This window comes from Arctopsyche grandis, chromosome 12 (genome assembly GCF_051622035.1).
Source record: "Arctopsyche grandis isolate Sample6627 chromosome 12, ASM5162203v2, whole genome shotgun sequence".
NCBI lineage: Eukaryota > Metazoa > Arthropoda > Insecta > Trichoptera > Hydropsychidae > Arctopsyche > Arctopsyche grandis.
Window position 1 is genome coordinate 23,472,500 of NC_135366.1, and position 26,758 is coordinate 23,499,257.

The following is a 26,758-nucleotide window of genomic DNA, read 5'->3' on the forward strand; positions in this document are numbered from 1 at the left end:
TTTTTGTATGTGCAAAACTATTTAAAAAAAAAGTGCCGCGTACCTCTTTGTGTATACCTTTAAAGCGCGAACATACAGAATCATACGGCACGGCATGTCTAGGTAGCATCCAGCTGTGAATGGGCGTGTCTTATGTCATTGTTAATTCAAACTATGCTATTATTTCGACAAGGTTCTCCTATACAAGGAAAATATATCACCGAAAAATCTCTAAGAGGTGAGTTTTCGCCTGGCATAGAACAGGCGCGCCAGCGTTTATTTTAAATGTGCAAAATTATCTAAAATAAAAGCACGTGCCGCGTACCTTTAAAGTCGTCGAAGCATTTATCTTACTATTTGATATTTTTATTTATACTATTAAATATTGAATTCTACCAGGACTTCAGCCAATAAGCGCATAACTAATATTGGTTGAGGTAAGATATTTGATTTAAAAGTTACCACAACTACATACATACATACATATGTATATGTAAATTTGAAGAGTCTAAATTTATTGATTGTTGCATGTAATACGTGTGCTTGCGGTTTGTAATTAATATTTGTATACCTACATTGTAAGTTTGGATATGTACAGAATTAGTGTCGGTTTAGGGTGACCCGTCATGGTTCTATGGTATATATGAAAAAAAAAAAAATGTCTTAATGTCTACATATTAGCAATTCATCAAAAACAACATATAAAACACAACTCGATCAGTCCAGATCGTAAACTAGCATTGATAAACGAGCAATGGTCATAAAACACACACATTCGAATTATAATCAAGGCATAAATCTTAACCAACAGACGTAATAGCCACTGAATCATTCGCCTCAAACAAATAAGGCAATAAACGTGATAATGTTACATTCACACCGGCCAACTCAGACACGGAAAAAACTACATATACCAAAACTAACGAAAGCCGGGTAAAATACTCCAGAAACGCTTCTTCTTGAAAACTTTTTCCACGGTCACGTTTCGGTACGATGGACAAACTAGAAAGTTTCGTACATCTCAACCTTGGGATTGAACTCGGTATATACAGGGTCACACGAAAGGAACCGTTAGTCGTCGGATGGCGCTAGTGTCGTCTCCGATCTACTCGCTTCTGGTATGCGCTTAATTTCGCGTCGTTGTTATATTTCCGGATGATCTCTCGGGTCGCACGTTCGCGGTCCGGCCGTGAACGTGTCAACGGGTCGTATGTTATTGTCGTGACAGGTGAAGAGAAGACGAGATGTGACAAAGCGATGGAACAATGCGTGCCAGGTGGCAACCGGGCTTTAGAATGGAGCTTTATCAAACACAAAAGCACCGTTTCGAAACGGAATTTGTTGAAAAATATGGAGACTCGTTGTCTTGGAGTTTTTTGACCTTTTCTTTCGACGGCTGCAAACTGCCGCGTGCTTTCAAAGATACACCGTTCAATGGTGTATAATTACATGTAATCTGTGTGCTACCTGTAAGTGCTCGTCAAATATGACGTGAGAATGTGATTTGGTTCGATTGATTCGGAGACTCTGAAAATAATTGTACCCCACGTCCTTTCTAAAGGTCTGTTTTGGCCCTATGCGACGCTCGCCGACCGGGAATAGTCAGTTTAACTTTATTTTCATTAATCTTCTAGCATTTTCGAACTATTTTTTCATTATATATGTATCAAGGTTGACTTTTTCTCCATCTCCTATCGGAACTGATATTTTTAATTAATTTATTTAAAAATACTTTAAAGAGGCGGAATAGCCAATGGACCCAAGGGGTTTGTCAATAATAATAAAATAAGATAAAAAATTATAAGAAATAAAATAATAAAAAATACAATAATAATAAACCGTAAAAAAATAAATACAAATATCCATATTTAGAAAATCATAATTTTTTTTAAGAGGTTTGAGTTTTAGTTTGTATTATTGTACTACATATGTATTTGCGTAGTGACCATAGCCGTGGTGACGAATTGGGATAAAATAATTCTGGCATATGATATTCAATATGCCATAATATTAACATGACATGTCATACCCTTGAATGTCACAATCATAATAAAAAAAATATCGCAATATAAAAATGCCCTGCTAGCATTTGTGGTGTAATTCTGTAAAACATATCTTATACTTCTACGGCAATTTATAAAAAAAATCAATTTCATATGTTTCATAAATTAAAAAAGACAAAATAGATACTGATATCAATATTTCTAAAAGTGTCGCATCGTGACAAAGGTCCAAAACGTACCTTATCTCTTTGCCAGCGCATGACCGCTATATATGTCATGCGTAAGATGCCAGTAGCGCAAATGGCCGGACTCACCGTGTAAAAAAATACTTAAGGCGTCATTCACTATTTAAAAAAATAATTAGGGTGTCAATTGACATATTTGGATAAATATTACAATATATGTATATTTACGGTCGAAAATTCGATTTACAAATTCGTAAAAAGAGTACTGCAAAAGTCGCAGCGGCATTGGGCCACTTTGAATTTCCCGCACACTAAAAATCAAAATAGCCTCCACCTACATACTACTCTATTTTTTAAATATAAAAAAGTATGCTAAGCCAAATATATGTATATATATTTTTTTAAATAATAGGTGTTGGGGTTGAAATACATATATCCAATTTTTGATTCGCCGTGCCAAATTGACGTACGTATACATACATACATATTATGTTGTACCATCTCTGATATGCATATGATTAAGTATTGAAAACACGTAATTTTTTTCTTTTATGTATTTACATAGCACATTGTTTACATATATACACATGCAGGTATGGAAGCTGAAGTTGAACTGGTGTTAGCAACTGTGTCAATATTATCTCTTGCAACATCTATGATAGCGAAATACATAAAAGAAGCCAGTAAAGAATATTTTTTATGATAACTTCTAATGAAATCTACATATATGTATATATAGAAAAAGCCACGTTTTCTTGAATTAATTTTCTCTATTACAAAAACCTACATATGCACAGTGGCGGACTGGGACTGAAATCAGTGCATGCCAGGAGTCAAAGGGGGCCCCACCCAGGGTTAAAATAATTTGTCCCCCCCCATATAACAAAATTTTCTTCTTTCCATCTCGCTAAAAATCAAGGGAAATTTTTTTTTTTTTTTTCAAAATTGGGAATAAACAAATTTAGGTACAAGAAAAATGGCAAAAGCAAAATAGATCCATAAATTATATTGTATATTTCGTTTTAACCCTTGTCCTAGGTAAATATAATGCATCATAAAAGAATGCGGCATAAAAGCGGCTTTTACTTTCGGTAGAAAACAATCAGGGACGTCATTTCAGCTTTTTCTTTGGGGGGCAGGGCAGGCAAAGATTAGTCAAATTGAATTTTTTTTCAAAAAATCTTTTTTATATCGGAATAAAAATGGAAAATATTCTTTACCTTATTGAGTTATAAAATATGAAAAAAATAAGCTTATTTTTGAAAAAGTAATTATAAAAAAATATTATGTAAAAAGAAAAAAAAGCGCCGCAGGCGAAAATTTTTTTCCACAAATCTTTACATAGTCAACATTAATCGACCATCAAACTGATTCTCCAAAAAACTATCAATTAACTTAATTTCTACCGACTGTCTTGTCACTTTATCTATGTACATATGTACGTAATAACATTAGATAAAGTTTTGTTTTGTTTTTTTTCAAAGCACATAGCAGCGATTATTTTATTAGTTACCCAAAAGTAACATACATAAGAAATACACGTAGCATTCATAGATCCATAGTATCTCATTAATCATTAAATTCATAATATTTTCTAAATTCACACTATTCCTTAATTTAGGCGAGTGCCCCCCTATGGCCCCCCCAAATTACGTCCCTGAAAAAAATGCATAATATTTTCAATTAATGTTAATCGAAAATCAGGATTTTGGGGAGGGGGCCCCTATCCTATATTTTTATTTACATGGATGTGTCTAGATTAGGAATAGATTTTATATTCGGAAACTGTTTAAAATTGTGTATTTAAATCTTACTATATCATCGAAGTATAATCAAATGTTATTTTGAAAGTATGAAGTAAATTTAAATCGCTGGTTGATGATGAATCATCCTATCAAAATTGTTTTAAGAAAATTTGTTTATTCCCATTTTTATTTCAGTAGTTAGTTGTTACATAGGTATTGGTATATACATAATCTTGAGGTTGGAATAGGCCCGGCAAAAGGGCCCACGCAAATGTTGAAACTTACATTTCAAGCCTAATAAAAAAGTTAACCGATCCTTGGGCTGTTAAAGCAGGTATTAGTTATTTGTGTATATCGTAAGAAATTTGTTTTGTTGAAATACCCAAACTTTAGGTCCTAAAGTTGCAATATCCTATACATTTTTACACACGTGAAATAGTTAAAAAGTTATTTAATTTTACTGAGGGCCCATATTTTCTAACAGATAGTGGGGCCCACATGCCATCGGGCATGTTCGCTTGTATGGCCAGTCCGCCACTGCATATGCATACAATGGTAGCGAACTCGTGTCATTATTGAAAATGAGTGGTTATTATAATATAATTACGGCTACTGAAATGGATGTTATTCCATTCGTTTTAATGATGCTTTCGATAGTAAGTAAGGCTCTTAAGGCGCAGACACACAGAATCGTACACAGACCCCAGGTGTAAATGGGTGGCTTATGTCATTGTTAATTCGTACGATTTTGTTGTTTTAACAAGTTTCTCCAACATTTCGATCACTGTCAAACATGTCTATACAATGATAAAATATCGCTGAAAACACTCCAGGGGGTGAGTTTCAGCCTGGATCGCCATAGCATAGATCAAGCATGCTAGGGTTTTTTACACGTGCGAAATTGTCTTAAGCACATGTTTCCTCGCTCTTATGTTTTTATTTTGTAATTTGTAAAATCTTTTTCATAATACGTCATTTTTGCTTGCTTATATTTCATAAAATTCGTAGATTTTTCGGCATTTTTTTATTTTTAAAATAAAGATTGAGACACAAGCAAGCTTTTAACAGCTTATATTTTCAAAATAATGATGGAAACATGAAGCAGATGATGATTTTTTTTTTAAAAGATCACTTTCGCCATAGAAATAGCCGTTGTAAGCGTGGAGCGTTTTGTATAGGAGTTTCTGGTCTGGTTTCTGGACTTTGAATTTTTATTAAAACTTACCTAATTAAACGTGAAATGTCACTATTGAGAGTATTTTAAATAAATAAAAAATCTAAAATATTCTAAAAAAAACATTTTTTTAAGAAAATCGATTGTTTGGAGGCATGGACATTGTTTAAATAGATGCTTTTTTTTATTCAACTTTCTCTTGATACGATTCAAGTTTTCCACTAAATTCATCTTGAGAAATTCAAAACGTGAATTTTCGCTCCGGCCTAATACAAATGTTTCATTTATAACTCAACCTCATCACACAATCCAGTACCTTATAATTATATAAATTTTTCATTCATTCACCGATTTTCCACACGTAGTTTGATACTTTGGTATTATTTATATACAAAGAGCTAAAATTAGATTACATTAACTATACAATGGAAAATTAGTTCGATTGTATCGACTATCGCCACCCAGGGACAAATTACTCGCTTAGGCACAATTAACCTTTTACATAATACTCGTAAAATCCAACACACTTTCAATACGAAAACACCCTAATTATAACAACAAGTAGATATGTACATATAATATTTCCACCATTTCGATATTAAAATTTGAATAAAAAACAAAAAACAAATGCCAACGCAACGAACGAGAGTGAACAAGAAAAAAACAAAAAACGAAACTTCCATGCGTATTATTACCGCATAATTCGAATTTAATTAATCATTTCATAAAATATAATTGAACTTTTGCCAAATTGTATTATATTAATATATACAACGACCTTGGGGGTGCCACTTTCGCCGTATATTTGCGATTTTGTCCGCACAATCGAGCATTAACCGAAATAATCATCACACTGCGTATTTGCGCCAAAATCCCACGTGCACGTGTGTTCACACACGAACGTGTGCTCGCGTGTTATACCTACGGCACGGACTGGTAAACACAAAACGGGTGCAAAAATTAGGTCATCGTGATCAGTGATAGTGTGTAGGTGTGGACCTATTCGACCGATCATAGGTGAAAATTGGTGATGATGAGCAACGGGGCGTGAACCCGTTGACCACACACTTGATTGCGAAACACACACACACGTGGAATAACAATCAATTAAAACGAAACGTAACAAATTAGTCATAGACCTGTCGCAATATGCTGTGCATAAATGTGCCCCTGTATGACGATGATCTTTCATGTGTGAAATCGGGCGAATCTTGCGTGTGCATCGATCCGACATGAACATTGCTTACGCCCTGATTCGTCTATTAGAATTCATCTGGGGATTTACCACGTATTGAACTTTATTTCGAATCGAGACGTTGAGCATTGATCAGTATAAGCCTATTTTACGTTATTATGTACATGTTCACTGGCGCCATGTTTGTGAGTTAACCACTCTTTGATATTTTACCGACATACGGTGGTTAGCTCTGATTAAAGTAAACAAATTTATCCGAAATAACGCTTAATCATCAACGAAATCATTAGAATCGATTGTCAGATCGACGTGATGACAGATGGCTATCAGTTGAGCCTGCTCGCCGTCCCTACTTGTACTAGGATTCAGAAAATAAATATATGCTTTCATCATTTTCATTTACTTTCCTTCTTAATTTTTAAAGTAATTGTTATAACTAGAGGCCGGATAACCAAGGTTCCATTGTTGTAAATGCTTTGTAAAAAAGGTTCGGCAAACCTTTAACAATGCATTTACAACATTTGAACAATAAACGGCACCTTGGTTATCCGGCCTCTAGTTATAACAATTACTTTAAAAATTAAGAAGGAAAGTATGTAAATGAAAATGATGAAAGCATATATTTTTTTTCTGAATCCTACTACAATTGACCCCCCAACTCCTATACGGACCGCACCATAGGAAATTAGGGGTCCATTCGAAATTCGAGATTTTTTTACACTATTTTGTGGACCAAATCAATGATTTAATGGGGGCACTATACCGGGGACTGGCGAAAGTACTATAAGAAACTGCACTATCAGGGGGCACACTATACGTATACGTACAGGAAAATAGGGTGGGAGGAGTGGGAAGATAGCCCCGGGTGGAAGATTGAGGGGGGGAGCTAAACGCGTTATCATATTAAAATTGTTAATATCGGAATAAAAATTAATTTTTCATAAACAGCGTGGTTATTATGCTTTCGAGCGGAGTGGTCACGGTTCGATTCTCGACTAATAGCTGTTGGCCAGACTTTGGGTTGTAACTCCAGGTCGATCGTTTCCTTTCAGAGTTTGCCAAAATGCTGCATAAAATTCTCCATGGATATTTGTATGAATTCGCATTGTATCATTTGTATTAGTACACTCGTCGCTTTGGAGCGATCTGTAAATGCGAGTGTACATATTTGATTGAAATAAAATAAATACGATTTTTTAAATGTCGATTATTATCCGTCATTTTACGATTAATGTTTACTTTATTTTAAATGCCTGACCTATTGATGAAAATGACAATATTCTCCTTTTAATTTGATTTATTTAAAAAAATTTCCTTTTAAATGACAAAACGGTTATTGTGATATTTTATTTATTCGAAAATTTTAAATAAAAAATAGATACATATATAAAAAAGGGGGGGGGGGGGCGCTATTTGCATGTTTGCTCCCGGGCACAAACTACCCTAGCTACGGATCTGTATATGTATAGGAATATTGGCTGTATTTTCTTGACGGGAAAAGTCAATGTGTGGGATAATCTGTCCGCAATATTCTTGTGCGGAATAATCCTGTGCGCAAAAATCCCTTCATCAATATGTCGTGTTACAAAAAATTGACAGTTTAATTAAATCGAATTTAGATACAAAGGATAAAATCACCAAACATTAAAGCAAATGGTTTAACGCCGGCTAGTCACTCAATTTTTTTCTATTATATATTTAATTACAGCGAAAAACTGAGGGCGTTTCACAAAATTAACATCTCGGAAGATAAACAGCGCATTTATGTACGAGTGTGTAAAAGTTTTCGCCGACACAGACCGTTTATATTTTTACGAACGTATGTATGTTTATGCGAAAATCCCGCGGTTAAAACAGACAATGGGTTATTCATCCGCACACACACACACACACATGTATAAATTCCATGGTTTTTGTTATACATGCACAACACGTCTGTACGCATGTGTCGTACTCATGTGAAAAGCACCATGGAATTATTGACATATTTTCGTCGAAATTTTTGAAAATCTGAAGCGTATGTAGATTTCACGCAATTAGCATAAATATGCAGGATCACAATGCGTCCGAAGTTCTCAAAACATTTTTAAATTAAATAAATATGTATATATACATACATATACATATTTATGCATGGAATAAATTTTAAATTTTAATTATCGTCTATTGTGAGAAAATGCTATCGAACTGTGGAGTATAGTGTAGAACAGGTTGGTGTGGTCATCGCACCGCATTCGTTGCGAATTAGTGTCGTTTTTGTCGATATAACGAGCTCGCTGTAAGCGTTACCAAATTATGACGATCGCTCTTGGCGATTTAATTGCTTAGGCCAGTGTTTTGCAAAGTGGGTTCCGCGGAAAGTTGGGCTTCCGGGAAATCTTTGACAGGTGCGCGTCAAAATGGTCGATTGTTCCGTTCTTTTTAAATTTTTTTTTTTTTGGTATTGTCTGTACACTCGTATTGAATGTACCTGGAATACGATGACTTTATATTGCACGTATTGCATTCAATTTGAATAGAAAATCAATTGCATAGATTGAAATGTATGTAGCAATTGGAATTGGAACATATTTTTTGCAATTTTTTGAATCGACTTGATTTACTTTATACATTGGTCTTTATTCTTTTGTAGTGCATGTCAAAAGTTCATTTATAATCTGTAAGTTGAATTTCAAATATACATTTAGCAAAGATACACTAATATAGTATATGGGTATATAATATGTTGACTGATCTTATATCAATTGTTGAAGTTAATATGTCTCTTAAATTTAGATTTTATTTTATTTTATTATGGACATATATACCAAGAAGGCCTAACACGTCAACCCCAATGCACCTTCCTGGCCAATTATAAACAATGCAGCATTTTTTTTATTACACAAGTCGCTGAATTACGGGAAAACTCGAAATTAACGAGACATCTTTGAATTTTAACTTGTACATTAATCATACTTAAATAGTGGTGACATGTAGATAGGAAGGTTTTTAGCAATTAGGAATTTAGGAACCGTTTCAACAATGAAATTAGAAACATGGGCAAACTCCGATAAGAAACAATCGACCCGGAGTCACAAATATCAAAATCTGACCAGCAGCATTACAGATATACTCAGAATAAATTCTTTTCAGTCGAGGTCAAATCACGAGATCGAACCCGGCACCTCTCAGTGCTAGGCAAAAGCCCAAACACCGAGCCATGCTGCTGGATAGTTTAGCACATAAAAAAAAACGCTTGACCCTCGCCAAATTTGTATCGTCGCGTTCCTTCAAGCCTCAACCCCTGGAGTGTTTTATCCTTGTATTGACATAGGTTTGACAGTGATTGCCATATTTGAAGCTATGTAGTAGAAACGCAGGTTATGCGTACTAGCGTTTTTTCCACATGTGCAAAACTATCTAAAAAAAAAAAAACAAATGTTTCCTTATTGTCGTGCATTGGAAAAACTTTGTATGAAAAATAGATTCCGAGAAAATTCTCACTGAATTTTCCGATTGAATAAACGAGCTGTTATAAATGAAAGTGGCATAAGTCTACTTCTACTTCATTTCGAAAAATATCTCGCGAAACATTAAATAAAATGTTTTGCGCTTAGCAATATTAAAAAATACTGTTGGCCTGTAATACATTTATTCCGATTTCCGAGATTCTGGACATATCGAATTAAAATAAGTAACAATTTGTGAATTGTTTTTGAAAGTGGACATTGGATTGGATATAACGGCTCAAATAGCCACTACACTAGTACTAAATATCATGACTAATAAAATTGAAATACCTTTTATAGCCGCACTCTATGTACTTGGTAATAACTTTCCAATCACTAAATAGCCATTGGCAACACCTTCATCAATCACCCTTCAATACCGACAAGATCCTTATTAAGAAGTACACAATAAAATATCTATTTCAGAGACGCGAGTACATCCACAAGATATAATCTAGAAAATATTGTTGTAAAAGTAAAACTAGTTGTAAAAGTGAAGCGCTTTCCCGAGAAGCAGTTCTCGCAGGGCGACTACGATTTTCTCGCATAAAAATAACGACATAACTACCAGTTAGCATTTAATTAGCGTCTATCTAAGAGGGACTAGTGGCGGTCTCTGGCGTCTCGAAAATAACCGTCACTGATAATTTTTTTCGTGGATTGGTTTAGTCAAGTTGCGGCACTTTGGCAACGCCTAGACTCGCCAAACCGGATTGTTGCTCCTCCTCGCCAACGACTTCCATTTCAAAATGCAACCAACGACCAAGAGCATACATACACACACACATCCACCCACTAACGAGATTCCACATTCAAATTTAAACCGAAAGATAATATCCAATCAGCACCTCGAAGGGCAGACCAAACGCCAAGACATCAAAAACTTCAAACCTCAACAGAAAGTCAAAAGAAAATTTCACCGCACGCACCAAACTACATACATACATATAGTGGAAAATCAGCTTAAGTATCTATCTTCTAATTACACCGAACAACAACAAAAAATCACATTTTTTACTTACGGAAGTTGAGACAAATCAAAATTTACTAAGTGTGAACCACTGAATTCGAATATGATAATATTTTTGTTGACTTACTCTCATTTAAGAAATATGAGCGCTTAAAAAATGTACAATTCATACAAATTTGCAGTCTTCAACTCAAAATGTAGTATTGCTGTGTCAAAAATGAACATTGAAATAAATAGTCAAGTGTTTTTTTATTGCTTTTAAATACGTATAATTAATTATCTAATGTCAAAAATTTATATATATATATTTTTCCGAATATTATGAGCTGATTTCGCTAATTTTTGACCTTACCACGTTTATAAGGGTTCGTTTTCAATCTCAATATTTTTATTTATTTTATCTGAATGTACTAATTCGAGTGGTAAATGATTTTAAATTACAATATGAAATATTCTAGGCGCACGCTGATCGTGTCAGTGTGAATGTGAGCGAGTGAGATGGAGTGATGCACTCCATTTTTCATATCGCTCTTTAAACAACAGCAATTTAAAATCATTTACCGCTGAATAAGTACGTTTCGATAAAACAAAAAATATTCACATTAAAAAACAATCCTTATTAACGTGTTTAAGTGGAAAATTTGCAAAATCAGCTCATAGTATTACGGGAAAAAATGTATAAAAGGAAAAAGTATATTTTTGACTTTTAAAATTCGCTAGATAATGAATTACAAGTATTTCAAAGCAACAAAATATCACAAGCAATATAAGAAGCATCTGACTATTGATTTCAATACTCATTTTTGACATAGCAATACTAGGTTTTAAATTAAAGATTGCAAAAGCCAAATAATTGTAAAAATTGCAAACTTTTTTAACTGCTCTTAAATGAGATTATCCGAACAAAATTATTGTCATATTTGATTAGTAAAAATTTATTAGTTTATAATCCGGTAGTTTTTTTGTTGCTCAGTGTAATCAGTAGAGGTAGGATAGCCAAGGTGCCGCTTATTGTTCCATTGTTGTAAATCCTTTGTAAAAAAGGTTTGGCAAACCTTTAACGATGCATTTACAACATTTGAACAATACGCGGCACCTTCTGGGTCCGGGCTCTAGTTATCACAGTAATTTTCAATGATTTGTAAAAAAGTTCAAATATAACTCCCATATACCCATATATTTTAGTACAAAATTTGACGTTGCATTTCTTTAGCAGCTTTTGATACGATCAGACACGACTTTGCCCTTGCACGATGCTCCTCAAATGTGTCCGAAGATAGTCTCGGTATCGTGACCCGAGGCTTAGCCAGCAAAAAAGTGATGACAGTTCAAAAGAATCATCTGAAAATTGGAATACTTCAGAGCGACAGCCTTTGAATACGAATCACATTGAAGCAGTGATCACATCTGGAAGCGTTCGATATAAAGCCATTGCACATGTTCGAAAGAGGTCAGACTCGAACGAAGATCCTCAAACTGACTTTACACACATATACGGTATGTAAAACATAAGAATGATTATCTTTGGATGCTCGTCACGTTATCAGGAATGTCTTGAGTAATTTCCATGGGACATCTTCACGCCCACTCGCCTCAAATAATGCAATTGTTATTCGCATCGTGCGTTTGTGTGTGTGTGTTCGGTTGTATTATCATTCGAACTCAAAGGTGAATCACCGTGAAGAGGCGGGGCATATCTCATGACGATATTGCTAAACCGATTTTCGACCATCGGGTTCAAATGTTAAATTAAAGAAGTGTACAGATTCGCTCAAACGTGCGCAATTACGCGTGATGAGCGTGTCGGTTGAGAAATCGACGGTTGAAAGTGAATCATCTACTTGCACAGGTAGTAAATTAATGACGACTTTATTGACATGAACCGATTCATTGAAGTATTTATGTATTACTGCAAATGTCGTAAATTTATGTCTAGATAGTAAAATGATGAAGTTCATATTGCATATATGTATATACATGAGCAGGAGTAAACGTTAAAAATGTTTGATTTTAGAACTCGAATGGAGAATAACATATTCAAAAGTTAAATTAAGCATTGAAAAAAAAACAAATTTTATAATACCTTGATTATATGTTATAATAAATACACGCGAACGAGACGCACATATGGGTATATCAGTGTGCCATATGACTTGCATACATCAGTGAAAGTTTCATAGCTTAGTCTTCTTCTTTAAAGAACGTAGAATGAATTTATGAAAACTGTAAAAGAGTTTATCCTACATATGTACATATACCCCCATAGCAAAAATACAAGTCCTTCTGATGTAAGACTACAAGACTTTCACTAAGCCACTTACAAATGTATGTGACAAGAAGAATTGAAATGGATGATACCTACGATCTACAAATGTTTAAATATCATTTTCAAATTGAGCGCAAATGTAGGGAAACTTACACAAGACAAAAGTTCTACTTCCGGTTGTCGGATATTGTTCGAATTTTATTAATTAAAATCACTATAATTATTATACACATTAATTATCAAGAAAATAAAAATAATTTAAAAGGTCCAAATAAAATAATATAATATTTATTAAAAAAAAAGTACTACGTCCGGTTTACGAATTATGACCAAAACCTTATCAGCTCTAAGTTAGTACATAAAGAACACAAATATAAATTTTCAGCTTGATACGTTCAGGGGTGTGGACAGAATCGTGGTCACAACATTTTTGACCTTTCTAAGAGGAAAAAATCCCACTTCCGGTTTATGAAATTTAGTGATTTTTTTTTATTTTAACTGCATTGATACAAGAATAATACTTCAATTTTGTCGTGAAGAGCACGCATCTTTAAGGGGTCGAAAAAACTAGTGGAAGAAAAATCGAACAAGAGTAAACTGCCATTTCCGGTCAACTTAAAAATTTACCTCGTATCGATAAGAATTTCAGTAACTGATACTTAATTTTCGGTTTGATAGGAATAATGGTGTTCAAAAAATCCCCAAAATACGCACGTGGATACACACTAGTTTTTTCTAGATCATGTAAACGTGATCAGTGATCGATTCTGAGTGCGAATCAGTCAAAATCTTGAGTTCGAATTTTTGCGTGATCACAAAACTTCATCTATTGTTACTATGTACATGGATAAAGTAAATTTGTGACTCCTGGTTGATCGTTTCCTATCAGAGTTTGCCAATTTTCTCTGATTTAATTGTTGAAACGATTCCCGATTAAAAATTGGCTAAAAATCCTTCCTACCCACTATGTCACCACTATTTGAGTATGATTAATGTAAATATTACAATAAAAATGTATGTACAATTCATAGATGTCTCGTTAATTGTCGAGTTTAAGTCAGTGTCTCGTAATTTAGCGACTTATATAATAAAAAAATGCTGTATTGTTTGTAATTTGGCCAGGAAGGCGCATTGGGGTTTACCTGTAATGCCTTCCTGGTATGAAATAAAAAAAAAAATAAATAAAAAAACAAGTTAACAAATAAACTACATATTTATGTACATAGTTTGTTTATGCACAAACTATTAGGCATAAGTATTCGCAATCGTTTGTCCCATCCTCTTTGTACATATGTATGCTTAACCTGGGTTGCAATATTTTTAATATTAGAGGAAACGGTAAAACAACGTTATAATGCGGTTTGCATATGATTTCTCATAGGTTTTGGAATTTCAATGGTTTTCACAGTTTTTTTTTTGATAAGTCAAAGTTTCATGCGATATCTGGTGAGTCTATTTGAAGATAGCTTTGACTGTTAGCATTTAAGCCAGTGGCGGCTCGTCCATATAGGATGTGGGCTGCAGCCCTCCTAGTATATTACATGCTATTTTTGTTTGCATTTGGTCACCAATATGGTCACCGAGCTACTATGGCCCGATTAATCCCCCCCCCCCACTGGGAATTAAACTAAAACCAATAATTCCTGTATGAACAAACTATGTAGTATGTTCATGAACGAACCAGATTGAACATTTGAACTGTAACATACATATGTATGTATACTCGTACACTCGCTGTTGACGTGTATAAATATATATATGTATGTATATATCACATTATCTTGAGAATCGTGAGCAAGTATCGCCATACATATGTAAATATTCATATATAATAGACAGATATGTTAGTAGTAATAGTATTGTATTAATTTGACAGCTTGTAGATGCCAAAGTTTCATACGAATAGATGATTGCTCCGTGACGCATACAACATAAAACTAAACCTTGACATACAAATTATAAATACTGTAATTTTAGCATATGACAATAGGTACAATTGTGAACTTAATTCACCTCAAGTTTGACATTGGTATTTTTAGTATCAAGTCCAAGATACACACTTGGTATTCGATTGGGATCGATTTAAACCAGTTTGGAAGGCGGGAATGTGGCTAAAAAACGAAATATAAAGGACGGCTATCACTTTGGCGAATTCCTAAGGACAGGAACAACGAAAGACAATTTGCTAATTTGACTTCCCCTCTTTATATATGTACGTATGTTAAAATGAAGAACTAAAAGTTGTTGAACCCAAATGAGTGAACTTCCCATACGTTTCTTATTACAACACTCCCCTCATTTTAATGAAAAGAACGTGACTTAATATAATCATACATTATCCGGTTCTATGATCGATCATATGTAAACAATCTATTTAGAAATTAGATATTCGATTGAAATACAATCACTTTATCTCGCACAGTAAAATAGTAAAACAATAGTGCATTTTTAAAGCAAACAAATTAACGTAACCCATTCGATACGTGCTATTTCTATTGTAGCCATTGTTGTACGTTATCGATGATAAGTAGTTAAATTTTATTATTTTTCTAAACGAATAGTTTAAATATGTTGTTTTTAGATTGTACAAAGTTGGAAAAAAATCCTCATTTAAAATTTTATATGACCTATTGTTAGTGATGAAAAAAATTCCTATACAATTTCAATTTGTTAATGAATTTATAATCCCCATTAATTACATTGTCGGTCAAGCTAAGTAATAAAATTGCGTGTTTAAATAAATGATGCCAAATTAATTAAATTTATAATTAATTGGTAGTGCATGTTTATTTTTATACGACACTGAGCATACATACATTCGTTCATTATTTTGCGTATTTAAATAAGTTAAAACGGAACTTTATGACCAAATCTTATTGTAAAAACACACTGAAAAGTGCGGCATTGGACGCGCTCGTGGTTTGCAGCTGTAATGGGCATATCGCCATGTCATTGTCAATTCATATGATCTCATTATTTCGATAAGTTTCTCCTACATTTATTCAAATATGGGAATCACTATCAAACCCATGTCAATATAACATATTATGATCTATATAAAGAATTCTAAACAGTACTAGCAAATTCCAGTCGATTTCTTACAAATGAATTTAAAAGCAAAGCAACGGTACTGTGAGATTTAAAGAGCTTGGATAGTCTAAAATTGAAGCCCATCTTTGTATATTGGTTATTATCGAATTATATATATGTATATTACAACATGAAAACTGAAAGATAATTTACTACCAAGTAAAACGATCAACCTTGTAATTGATCAAGTAATTGATTAGAATTGATAAGAAAATTAAATTCATTTATTTATTTTTACAAATATACCAGGAAGGCTTAACAGGTAAACCCCAAATGCGCCTTCCTGGTCCACATAATTATTACAAACATTATATTAATACGATAAATAACAATGAATAACTTTCATGTAACAATACGAATTTTTATATTCGATAAACAACCACAGAGATATCTATGGTGAGCAATATGGCGAAACCTAAGATATAACAATAACTAAAGGTTCGCAACAGAAAATTGGGAAGGAAACGCCAATTTTTACAGGAATCGTTTCAATGAAAATCAGAAAAATTGGCAAGTTCTGATAATAAACGATCGACCTTGACAAACCAAGGTCTGGCCAACAGCGAGACTCGAATCGCGGGAATCGAACTCGTAACATCAAGTACCAAATAATTCAACATTCACCACTAGACCACGCTGCTGGTTAATAATATAGGGGATGCACATAAGTCTAGATAATTTAATGTGGGAATACTTGGTAACATTGAGAAATAACTGGTAATTGAGACAGTTGTTAGTGAAGAAGTCCAAGTATTTTTGTCCAAATTTAGACAATCTTCAATGGAAGAGAATTTTTTCAAATTATTTATGTCTTCAGCAAATAGTAGAAAATAGTTTAAGAAGCAGGACTTGATATCATTAATGTAAATAAAAAATAGTAGAGGATCTAAATGAGAATCTTGGGGTACTCCCGAGGATATATTTTTATTTTTATAGCCAGCAGAAAAGCTCGGTGCTTTAATGCTAACCACCGAGAGTTGCTGGGTTCGATCCCGTAGGTTGATCTCGATTGAAAAGAAGTATAATCTATAGTGCCACTGATCAGACTTGCATATTTTTACTCGATCGTTTCCTATCAGAGTTTTCCAATGTATCTGATTTCATTGTCGAAACGTTTCTTCCATTAAATTGGCAAAAACCATCCTACGATACATGTCACAAATATTTGAATTTGATTTCAAAAGTTTAATACCATATATGTCACCCAAAGGCAAACCCGTAATGATATCATGGGGAAATATAAATTTAATATAATGTACAATAATAAAATATATATAATATAAAAGGATGGAATATCACCGTAAACACTGCAGGGGGCGAGTTTTGCTAAGGATCGCGATGGCATAGTGTAAAACTGTCTAAGAAACATGTGCCGCGTATTATTCTTAGTGTCAAATTTATGTTATCAAATCAACTTGAAAAATACGCCTTCGCAAGATAAAATAATTGTACATACATACATAGTAGGTTGATAGAAGATAAATATAAATATACTGCATTACATAGTAGGCATGTCGAATGAAAAACAAACAGAATACCTGTATATACGAAGATAGTTAAACGATAAATTTCCAATTGACAAAACACACCTGGGTCAATGGCTTTTGGTTGTTGTCTTTTTTTTTCTCTATGCCGAGTTATTGGACCGAGCAGTTTGCCACGTGGGTATTATAATGGGGCAATGGTAAATGCAGACCGCTCACAATACCATTGAAATACACACTCTGTATTATTTTATCAATGGAAATTAATTTGAAAACAAAATGGGGTTGCGTAATCGTGGCGAGTACGCGGAAAAGTATGCACATTTACCGGTAATTGCACTGAAAATGATTGTAGGTGAAGCGTGCGTAATATGTGGGACATGTTTACATTCACCTTGGGTCTATGATGATGAATGCGGAAATATGTCTAAATATGTTCAAAAATATAACTTCAGGTATTTTCAGTTGAAGATAATATTATCAATGTGGAAAATTCTAGAACTTTCTACTGATTCGTATTATGTAAATAAAGCATATAAGTGCAATGTTTTGTATTCATGTCTATAATATCGATTGTAGTAATAAAATATTGATATAAGTTGTCTCCTTGCCTTGGATATGTTATCATAATGAAATACATACATATATGTATGTACTTCTTAAACAGACAAAGCTCCTCAAAATATTAAAAATTACACTTTGAAAGAATGTGAAGACTCATTAGAGAACTACAAATATATTTTTAATGATAATGTAATAGTCTAAAGCTTTAGAAGAGTACGCATATTGACAAAATGGATGACAAATGTGCTCCATAAACAATTTGGGCGAAAACACACTGAATCATACGTCATGCACGTGCTCGTAGTTTCAAACTGGGAAGAGCGTTTCTTCAGATCATTGCTAATTAGTGCGATTTCATTATTTCGTCAAGTTTCTCCTACACTTCTTTAGCCAGCAGCATGGCTCGGTGGTTGCGTTGATACTAAGCACCGAGAGGTTGCCAGGTTCGATCTCATTAGCCGATCGCGATTGAAAAGAATTTATTCTGAATATAATCTTTAACGCTGCTCGTCAGACTTGGATATTTGTGACTCCAAGTCGATCGTTTCCTATCAGAATTTGCCAATTTATCTGATTTAATTTTAATTTTAAATTTATTTTTGAAGCAGTTCCTCCATCAAAGTTGGTAGGATTTCAAAAACCATCCTACCCACTATGTCATCACTATTTAAATATTATTTTATTATCTATGTATAACATATGTAGATGTCTCGCTTATTTTCTTATATATATGTATGTATATAGTATTTTTATTAAGCTTATAATATGTATGGTCACAATGACGCGTTAGAGTATGCTGTAATATCACTGTGGCTAATATGTAAATAAATAAATATGGGAATCACCGTTATCGATCACTGTCAAACTTATGTCAATACAAGGATAAAATATCACCGAAATCACTCCAGGGGGTGATTTTTGGCCTGGGTCACATAGCATAGATCAGACTTGCTAACGTTTTCTTTACATATGCAAAATTATCTAAAAAATAAACACGTGCCGCATCTCCGTGTATCTACGCCTTAACGTACCTACACTATTTTATAAAAAAACTTTTGAAGCAAACTTCATGCATGGAAAAATTTGCTTTGTATACGTGAATATTACTGAACAGTACGCAAATTCTAATGTGGTGTATGTTTTTTCTAAAAACGAAGAACCTTGAAAAATAACAATTTGAAATAAAATACTGACCGTAAAATTTATAATAATATGTATTTATGAAAACGTATAGTACATACATGCATGTATAAAGTCAACGAAAACCTCAATTATACATATGTCTAGTATTGTATGTATGTACATACATAGGTGCAGCGATCTGTTGGGTAATTAGTTAGGCGATTTGTCAAAGAGACAAAGTACGTAGTTTATCATCTGCCGTAGAGATAAACTACGTAGTTTTTTCAGTTTTATTTAAAAATATTATGTTATAATAGTATTAAGCTCATCAGATCCTGTGCACATGGAAACGTAAATTAATTTTATTGCTTGTATTTCACCGGTATACCATATTATAATATTTTATTAAGTTAGTTAGCTTTTTTTGCACGTGCAAAACTATTTAAAAAAAACCACTTAACGCGTACCACTCTGTGTGTCAGCGCCCCAAGGGCGAAAACATACTGAGTGGTATGGGACATCACGTCCCTGGCTTATAAACAGTGGGTGTTCTATAAACGTAAATAGTGGGTGTTCCCCGAAACCGAATTCGGGTGTAGTTGCACGTGCAGAATGCACATGTTTGGGAGGTCGCACGTGTATGCATATTTATATGCAACCGACAAGTTTCTCGTACATTTCTTCAAATATGGGATTCAACGTTATCCATCACTGTCAAGCAAGGATAAATACAAGGATAAAATATCACCGAAAACAACCCAAGGAGTGATTTTTGGGACTGTGTATGGGGATGCCAGGCGTCCCGGTATTCCGGTTTTGTCCCGGTTTCAAGCCTCTCGTCCCGGCGTCCCGAAAGGACCTTTCGCTACAGCCAAATGTCCCGGTTTTCGATAGTTTTTTGACCTTTGTTTTGTGTTTAGAAATACCGACTCCCCGCAGTTATGAAGCTGCAAAAAAATGCACGAATTTCGATCTCACCGTAGATTATCCATGGTTGAAAAAGGGAAATTGAGAAAATCAATTTTTTTTCAATCTTTGGCAATATGTAATTATTTTCATTTAATATGATAAAGAAAGGGAATTCTAGTTTATAAAAGGAAAGATCTTAAATTTAAGTTTTCGATTTTTACAAAGTTTTTTTTATCATTCTTGTAATATCTGTACCTGGGGGGGGGGGGATTACAATTAAAGTGTCCCGGTTTGAATATTAATAAATCTGGCAGCCCTAACTATGTACCATGTATATGGGCTAAGGGTAATGCGTTTTTTTCGCACGTTTAAAAGTATTTTTAAAAAAGCACTTACCACGTACCACTCAGTTAGTGTTTTCCAGTTCAAGTCCAGACCGGAAGTCATATGAAAATCGCGAGCTTATGTACATATACAAATATGTCAAAAGTTACGTGTTAAAAGTTAACACTTCTATCATTAGTTCTTCCATGCGACAGCTTTTTAGATGGTGTTGTTCATTAACTAATATTGTTCGGTATCATACTTTTTGTTTTTGGATATATGTACTACTAGTGGTTTTACCCGGCTTCGCTCGGTATTTGTAATATAAACCGCTTAAACATGACTAATATAATAGTAAACATTTTATCAAATTTATTTGAATAGTTTTATTTTATATAAATTCATTTGTTTTTTTTTATTAAATTGACTGTCACGAAAAAACCAACATATATACTAAGACTCTTTCAAAATTATATGTATACCAGAATTCAGCGGGCCCTCCGGCACCCTCCGGGGCCTTCGCCCCTGGCGTGAAGTTGCAGAATTTATCTAGGTAAAAGGCCATTTATGAAAACTTATTTTTAAAAAATTACAAAATAAGCACTTACGTACGATTTGCGTTACGTTCTTTTACGCACAAATGGCGCGAAGCGTAACCCATGGGCGTAAGTTACGACGACGCACATTGGGAGTGTTTGGTGTGCTCCGTAGTATTCGTTGTGGTATTTCGCCTTTTTGTCCAGACCAGAACCGGTTCATTGTCAGTGAGTTCATCAGTGCATAATAAACACCGGCGGGTACAGTTACTCGTCTACTCTTTGTTGATTTTACACCGCTGTGGGAACCAAACAGAACCACAAAAATCTAAGCTGAACCGAGTCCAAGCATGGCTTAAGCTTTTGCCAAATTCTTGTAAGATTCTGGTAGGAAAAGTGCGCTGTTCCGGAGCCACGCGCGGATTTGGCGCGCAAATTTAAACAGCCGTTGGATCTTGTGTCCCGCTCTCGCTATACCAAATCGAAGATAGCGTGAAAGAGATGCAAAGTGACATTGGTTTTATTTCGACACACTCGCTCTTTCTTCAAGCGACTCTGTATCCAAAGTGCTAAACAACTAACCATACAAAACGTTCGGTTCTTACACATTTTCACATAAAAGTATTTTTCCACCGTTACTACGAGACGAGCGCATACTGAATATTTTATTGAAAGCTAAATTTCAATTGATTTGAATTTGGTTTATCATTTGGATTTTTAAATTAAATTAAACAGCTTTATTGGGAAACTTGTGTGCTTTTGTAATAATAGTGCTAATAATAGCTTTCATAATAGTGCTTTTGTTCACCACTAATTAATAGTATGTAAAATATGATTTAAAAAAAATCTAAAATTTAATTCAACTATTGTGGTCTTTTCTATGCAGATTGTACATTTTTAAAAAAATTCAATTTTCCAAAACAAAAAAAAAATATATGGTCTTTAGCTTTATATAAAAGTTTTCACAAATTGTTAAAAAAAAGTCATTGCGAATATTATATGTATTATATATAATGAAAAATTTGCTTAAAAATGCGCTATAAATATTTTTTTTGATAAAGGAAAAAAATAAATTGGACTGCTGAATTACTATATTAAATGTATTTTATAAAAATAATTGCGCTGCTACCGAAGTTTTTATATTGTTCTTCAAAATGTATTGTATTTCTTAACAAATTTTTTGCCGATATTGATAGGAAAGCGTCTTGAAAGTGTTGACTATAATCAGTGATTATAGTCAACACTTTCAAGACGTTTTCCTATCAATATCGGCAAAAAATTTGTTAAGAAATACAGTGATTATTAATCACTCTATGGTCATTAGCTGATATCGGCGTTGAGACGACGCTTTTTGCACAAAAAATGGTTCACTTTTGTCAACCATGCTTTTTTCCTGTCTTGCTTTGTAAACTAATGTAAATTTGTTATTTGACAAACACCTACCCAATGCTGAAGACTAGTCATCAGTAGACTTAGGCCAAGAGTAGTTGCTTTTCACATAAAAAATGCTGTAATGCTTTCAACACTAATGGGGCGGTCTATTGTTATTTGAAAAATAAACCACGTGTAGCCGCTCTTTAGTCATTAGGGCAATGACAAATAACAATGCACGTTCCAACAGTGTTGAATGCAATAGAGCAATAAAAACGAGGCTAACAGCTATAACGACGTTTTCAAATGAAAGGGTCTCTCAGATTGTATTTATTGGGGGGGAGGGGGAGGTGGCTTCATGATGTGGGCTTTTAAAGCGGGCGTTAATTACATAGCAATATCCCCTCAAAAGCAAATTGCCCTAATGACTATCCGATGTCTAGTAATCACTAATCCATATTTTTAATATCGTGTATCACTACTATTTTCACTATGCATCTTATCTCCAATGCTAAGCACCATTGTATACATAGTATGATTCAATAATCATTTTGAATATGTAGAAACGTTCATACACGTGTAAGAATGAACTGCATCATTTGCAACGTTTTAGTGCTGCTTTGAAATTTTGCAAAGCGTATATAAATGTCAAAAAATAGCAGAAAAACAATTTACAGTATAAGTAAGAGGTCGAAATAGTCGGATGACAAATGTAACGCAAAGGTTAACGATCATTATAGTGGTCTTGGTATTTTTGTTTTATGCCTGGTTTAGTACACAGTCGAGTTGACAGTGCCTTAAACATGCTTTTACGAGTATATATGTATACTGCATCCCTTTCCATTTAACTTTCATCCCCCAAAGTAAAGAAGCCGAAAAAGCAAACTTGAGTGAGGTTAAGTGCACATTTTATTTCGGACTTTGAAAGGGTCCTTATCGTTGAAAGCTCTCTGGAATAATATTATCGTTACATACATATATTGAACTTTTAAAGTTTCCCGCATTGCCGTATATATAATTATTAATTTTTATTACATGAATGACTTTTTATATATAAAAATTGTATTTCATACTATGGATATATGTACAAATCAGATTTTGAATTAGTTTTGGTTTGGCTTTCAATAACGAATATGCTAGTTATACAAAATAAAGCCAAGGTGTTGTTGACAGTTGTGTCTGTACTATTTATCATCTCTGGCAAGACTTAAATAAACAAAAATATGCCTATTTATAGACAATGACAGTATCACAGGTATTTTAAATTAAAAAAACAATGTACGAATCATAAACAGCTGAATCAACATCAAAACTAGCAGTGAATGAAAGCACCACTTCCGTTTGAAAAAGAGTATCACTATATGTATTGTACATAAATATGTAGAAAGTTTCAGCAAAATCTTTTCTTTTTATATAATTATTTTTTTTTTAAATTCTAAAATTTTTGAAAAAAAAATTGTTTCAGTCTGATAAGATTAATGGCGATCGAGTTATCCTAAAAATAGTACTCAATTTCTGAAAAGTGTGAAAATGTGATCAGGGACCGATACTGGAAACAATATTGTTGAAATTTCTTACGAACACAATCTACTGTTAAAAAATGTAGCCCAAAATAAAAAGACAAAAATCAATGCAGATAGATACACTTATTTTTTTTTAAATATAAAAATGTCATCAGGTACAAATAATATTAATGATAAAAAAAGCTCAAGTGTGTTGTTATCGAAACGAAACAACAATTCAAAGAAATGAAAAATCTATACAATCACTTTCTAAAATGTATAAATATGTGACCAGGGCCCGATACTAGATACAAATCAATTGAAATTGTCAAAATTTCTCACGAGGATAATCTACTGATAACAAATATCTAACACCCGAAACAAAGCGATCCTGAAACGACACACAACAATGCGGAGAGATGAAAAATCTTTACTCACTTTTTAAAAATTATAAACAAATCGATTAGGGACTGATACTAGATACAAATCCATCGAAATTGTCAAAATTTCTCATAAGCACAATCTACGGATAAAAAAATCTAACTCAAGCGCATTGATCCTGAAACGACACACAACAATGCAGTTTACACTTTCTAAAAAGTGTAAATATGTGATCAAGGTCCGATACCAGATACAAATCAATCAAAATTTCTCACAATCACTGATAAAAAAATCTAACTCAAGTGCATTGATCTTAAAAACACAGAGAGATGAAAAATGTATACACTCACTTTCTAAAATGTATAAATATGTGATCAGGGACCGATACTAGATACAAATCATTCGAATTTGTCAATTTTTTTTCCCCGAGCACAATTTACTGATAAAAAAAATCTAACTCAAGCGCTTTGATTCTGAAACGACACACAACAATGCAGAGAGATGAAAAAATCTATACCAAGTCACATCGATCACTAGAACGCGGCGAACGACACGACACGACAACACGCCGCTGGTGTGAGTCGGGCTTTAGCCGGAGACGAAACCGGAAGCGCTCTTCCCGCGGGAAAACCGAAAACCGTCCCACTTTCGAATCGATTCATTACAATGAAGTACAATGATAGTACGCACATATCAAGCTCCAAGAGTTGAGGGTGCGACGCACTTAGCAGGAGTTTAGTGATCGATTTGGGTGGGTGTCCCTTTGAAGTCGGTGTTTGTGTGTACACCAGAGATGGATTGATGGTGAAAATGGTGTTGTGGTGGGGGAGGGAAGTGTGTGTTACTTGCGTGTTTGGTAGCGCAGGTGTTGTGCCGCGTGTCAGCCGATCGACGGCGACGGCTGTACTGGCTCTGGTTGTTTCGAGTTGTGACCGCCACGCAACACCCACCCACCCACAGACACTGCTCTGCTGTCGACAATGGCTGCGCAAAACCTCTCCGTTGGGTATTGGACTCTGGCGAAATGCTAGTGGTCGGTTTTGGCTCTTTCCAGTGCTTCTCCTTTTCTGTTCCTTAGTTTGGTTGCTCTTCTGGTGCTTCTTTTGGGTCTGTTGGGTGGTTTTTCCTTTTCTGTTTCCTCTTCTGTTGCTTCGTTAGCCTGTTTGAATTCAGTTTTGTTTTCTCGTATCTTCTTTAGATTTTCGTTGATCTCTATTGTGATTTTACCTCGGGTTACCTTAAACTCTTTTACGGTATTTAATGTCCAATTTGGTACTTCTTTTAATCCGTCGTCGTTTGATGAAATGTGGTGCCTGCTGTTGGTCTATTAAGTACTTTTCCTTTGCTGTTTCTTAGGTTACTTTCAACTCTTGGTTACTTTCAACTCTTTTACGGTATTTAATGTCTGATTTGGTACATCTTTGGTCGTCATTTGATTTTGGTAAAATGTGTGGTTGGCTGTCTGCTGTTGGTCTTTTATGTACTTTTCATTTTCTGTTTCTTAGTTTAGATATTCTTCTGGACGTTCTGGTGCTCTTAGATATTTTTTGAATCTGTTGGGTGGTTTTTCACTTTCTATCTCTTAGTTAATGTAGTTTTTCTTTTGGCTTGTTTGAATTCAGTTTGTTTTCTCGTATCTTCTTTGGATTTTCGTTGGTCTCTATTGTGGTTTTACATCGGGTTACCTTCAACTCTTTTATGGTATTTAATGTCCGATTTGGTACTTCTTTTAATCCGTCATCGTTTGATGAAATGTGGTGCCTGCTGTTGGTCTATTAAGTACTTTTCCTTTTCTGTTTCATAGGTTACTTTCAACTCTTTCAACTCTTGGTTACTTTCAACTCTTTTACGGTATTTAATGTCTGATTTGGTACATCTTTGGTCGTCATTTGATTTTGGTAAAATGTGTGGTGGCTGTCTGCTGTTGGTCTTTTATGTACTTTTCATTTTCTGTTTCTTAGTTTAGATATTCTTCTGGACGTTCTGGTGCTCTTAGATATTTTTTGAATCTGTTGGGTGGTTTTTCACTTTCTATCTCTTAGTTAATGTAGTTTTTCTTTTGGCTTGTTTGAATTCAGTTTGTTTTCTCGTATCTTCTTTGGATTTTCGTTGGTCTCTATTGTGATTTTACATCGGGTTACCTTCAACTCTTTTATGGTATTTAATGTCCGATTTGGTACTTCTTTTAATCCGTCATCGTTTGATGAAATGTGTGTTTGATGAAATGTGGTGCCTGCTGTTGGTCTATTAAGTACTTTTCCTTTTCTGTTTCATAGGTTACTTTCAACTCTTTCAACTCTTGGTTGCTTTCAACTCTTTTACGGTATTTAATGTCTGATTTGGTACATCTTTGGTCGTCATTTGATTTTGGTAAAATGTGTGGTGGCTGTCTGCTGTTGGTCTTTTATGTACTTTTCATTTTCTGTTTCTTAGTTTAGATATTCTTCTGGACGTTCTGGTGCTCTTAGAT

General features: G+C 34.1%; 2 protein-coding genes across 2 annotated transcripts in view; both read right to left on the minus strand.

The window, feature by feature from the left end:
* The window catches only part of LOC143920087 (uncharacterized), a 38,072-nt gene extending 12,876 nt beyond the window's left edge, over positions 1-25,196 (minus strand). Inside the window, exon 1 of the mRNA XM_077442793.1 lies at positions 25,134-25,196. The gene's annotated coding sequence lies outside the window, so the exon portion shown is untranslated. The remainder of the gene's footprint in view (positions 1-25,133) is intronic.
* On the minus strand, positions 23,439-25,720 carry LOC143920470 (uncharacterized). Its single transcript, XM_077443354.1, has 3 exons — positions 25,674-25,720; positions 24,671-25,431; positions 23,439-24,377 (listed from the first exon to the last, which is right to left on the minus strand). Exons 1-2 carry the CDS (start codon positions 25,718-25,720, stop codon positions 24,822-24,824), a joined length of 657 nt encoding a protein of 218 aa, XP_077299480.1. The 3' UTR covers positions 23,439-24,377; positions 24,671-24,821.
* Positions 25,721-26,758: the final 1,038 nt, after the last annotated feature.

Coding starts and splice junctions, on each gene's coding strand:
- LOC143920470 (XM_077443354.1), bottom strand. CDS start 25,720: ATGACGACCAAAGATGTACCAAATCAGACATTAAATACCGTAAAAGA. Junction 25,432..25,673: donor ACATTAAATACCGTAAAAGA/GTTGAAAGTAAC, acceptor ACGAAGCAACAG/AAGAGGAAACAGAAAAGGAA.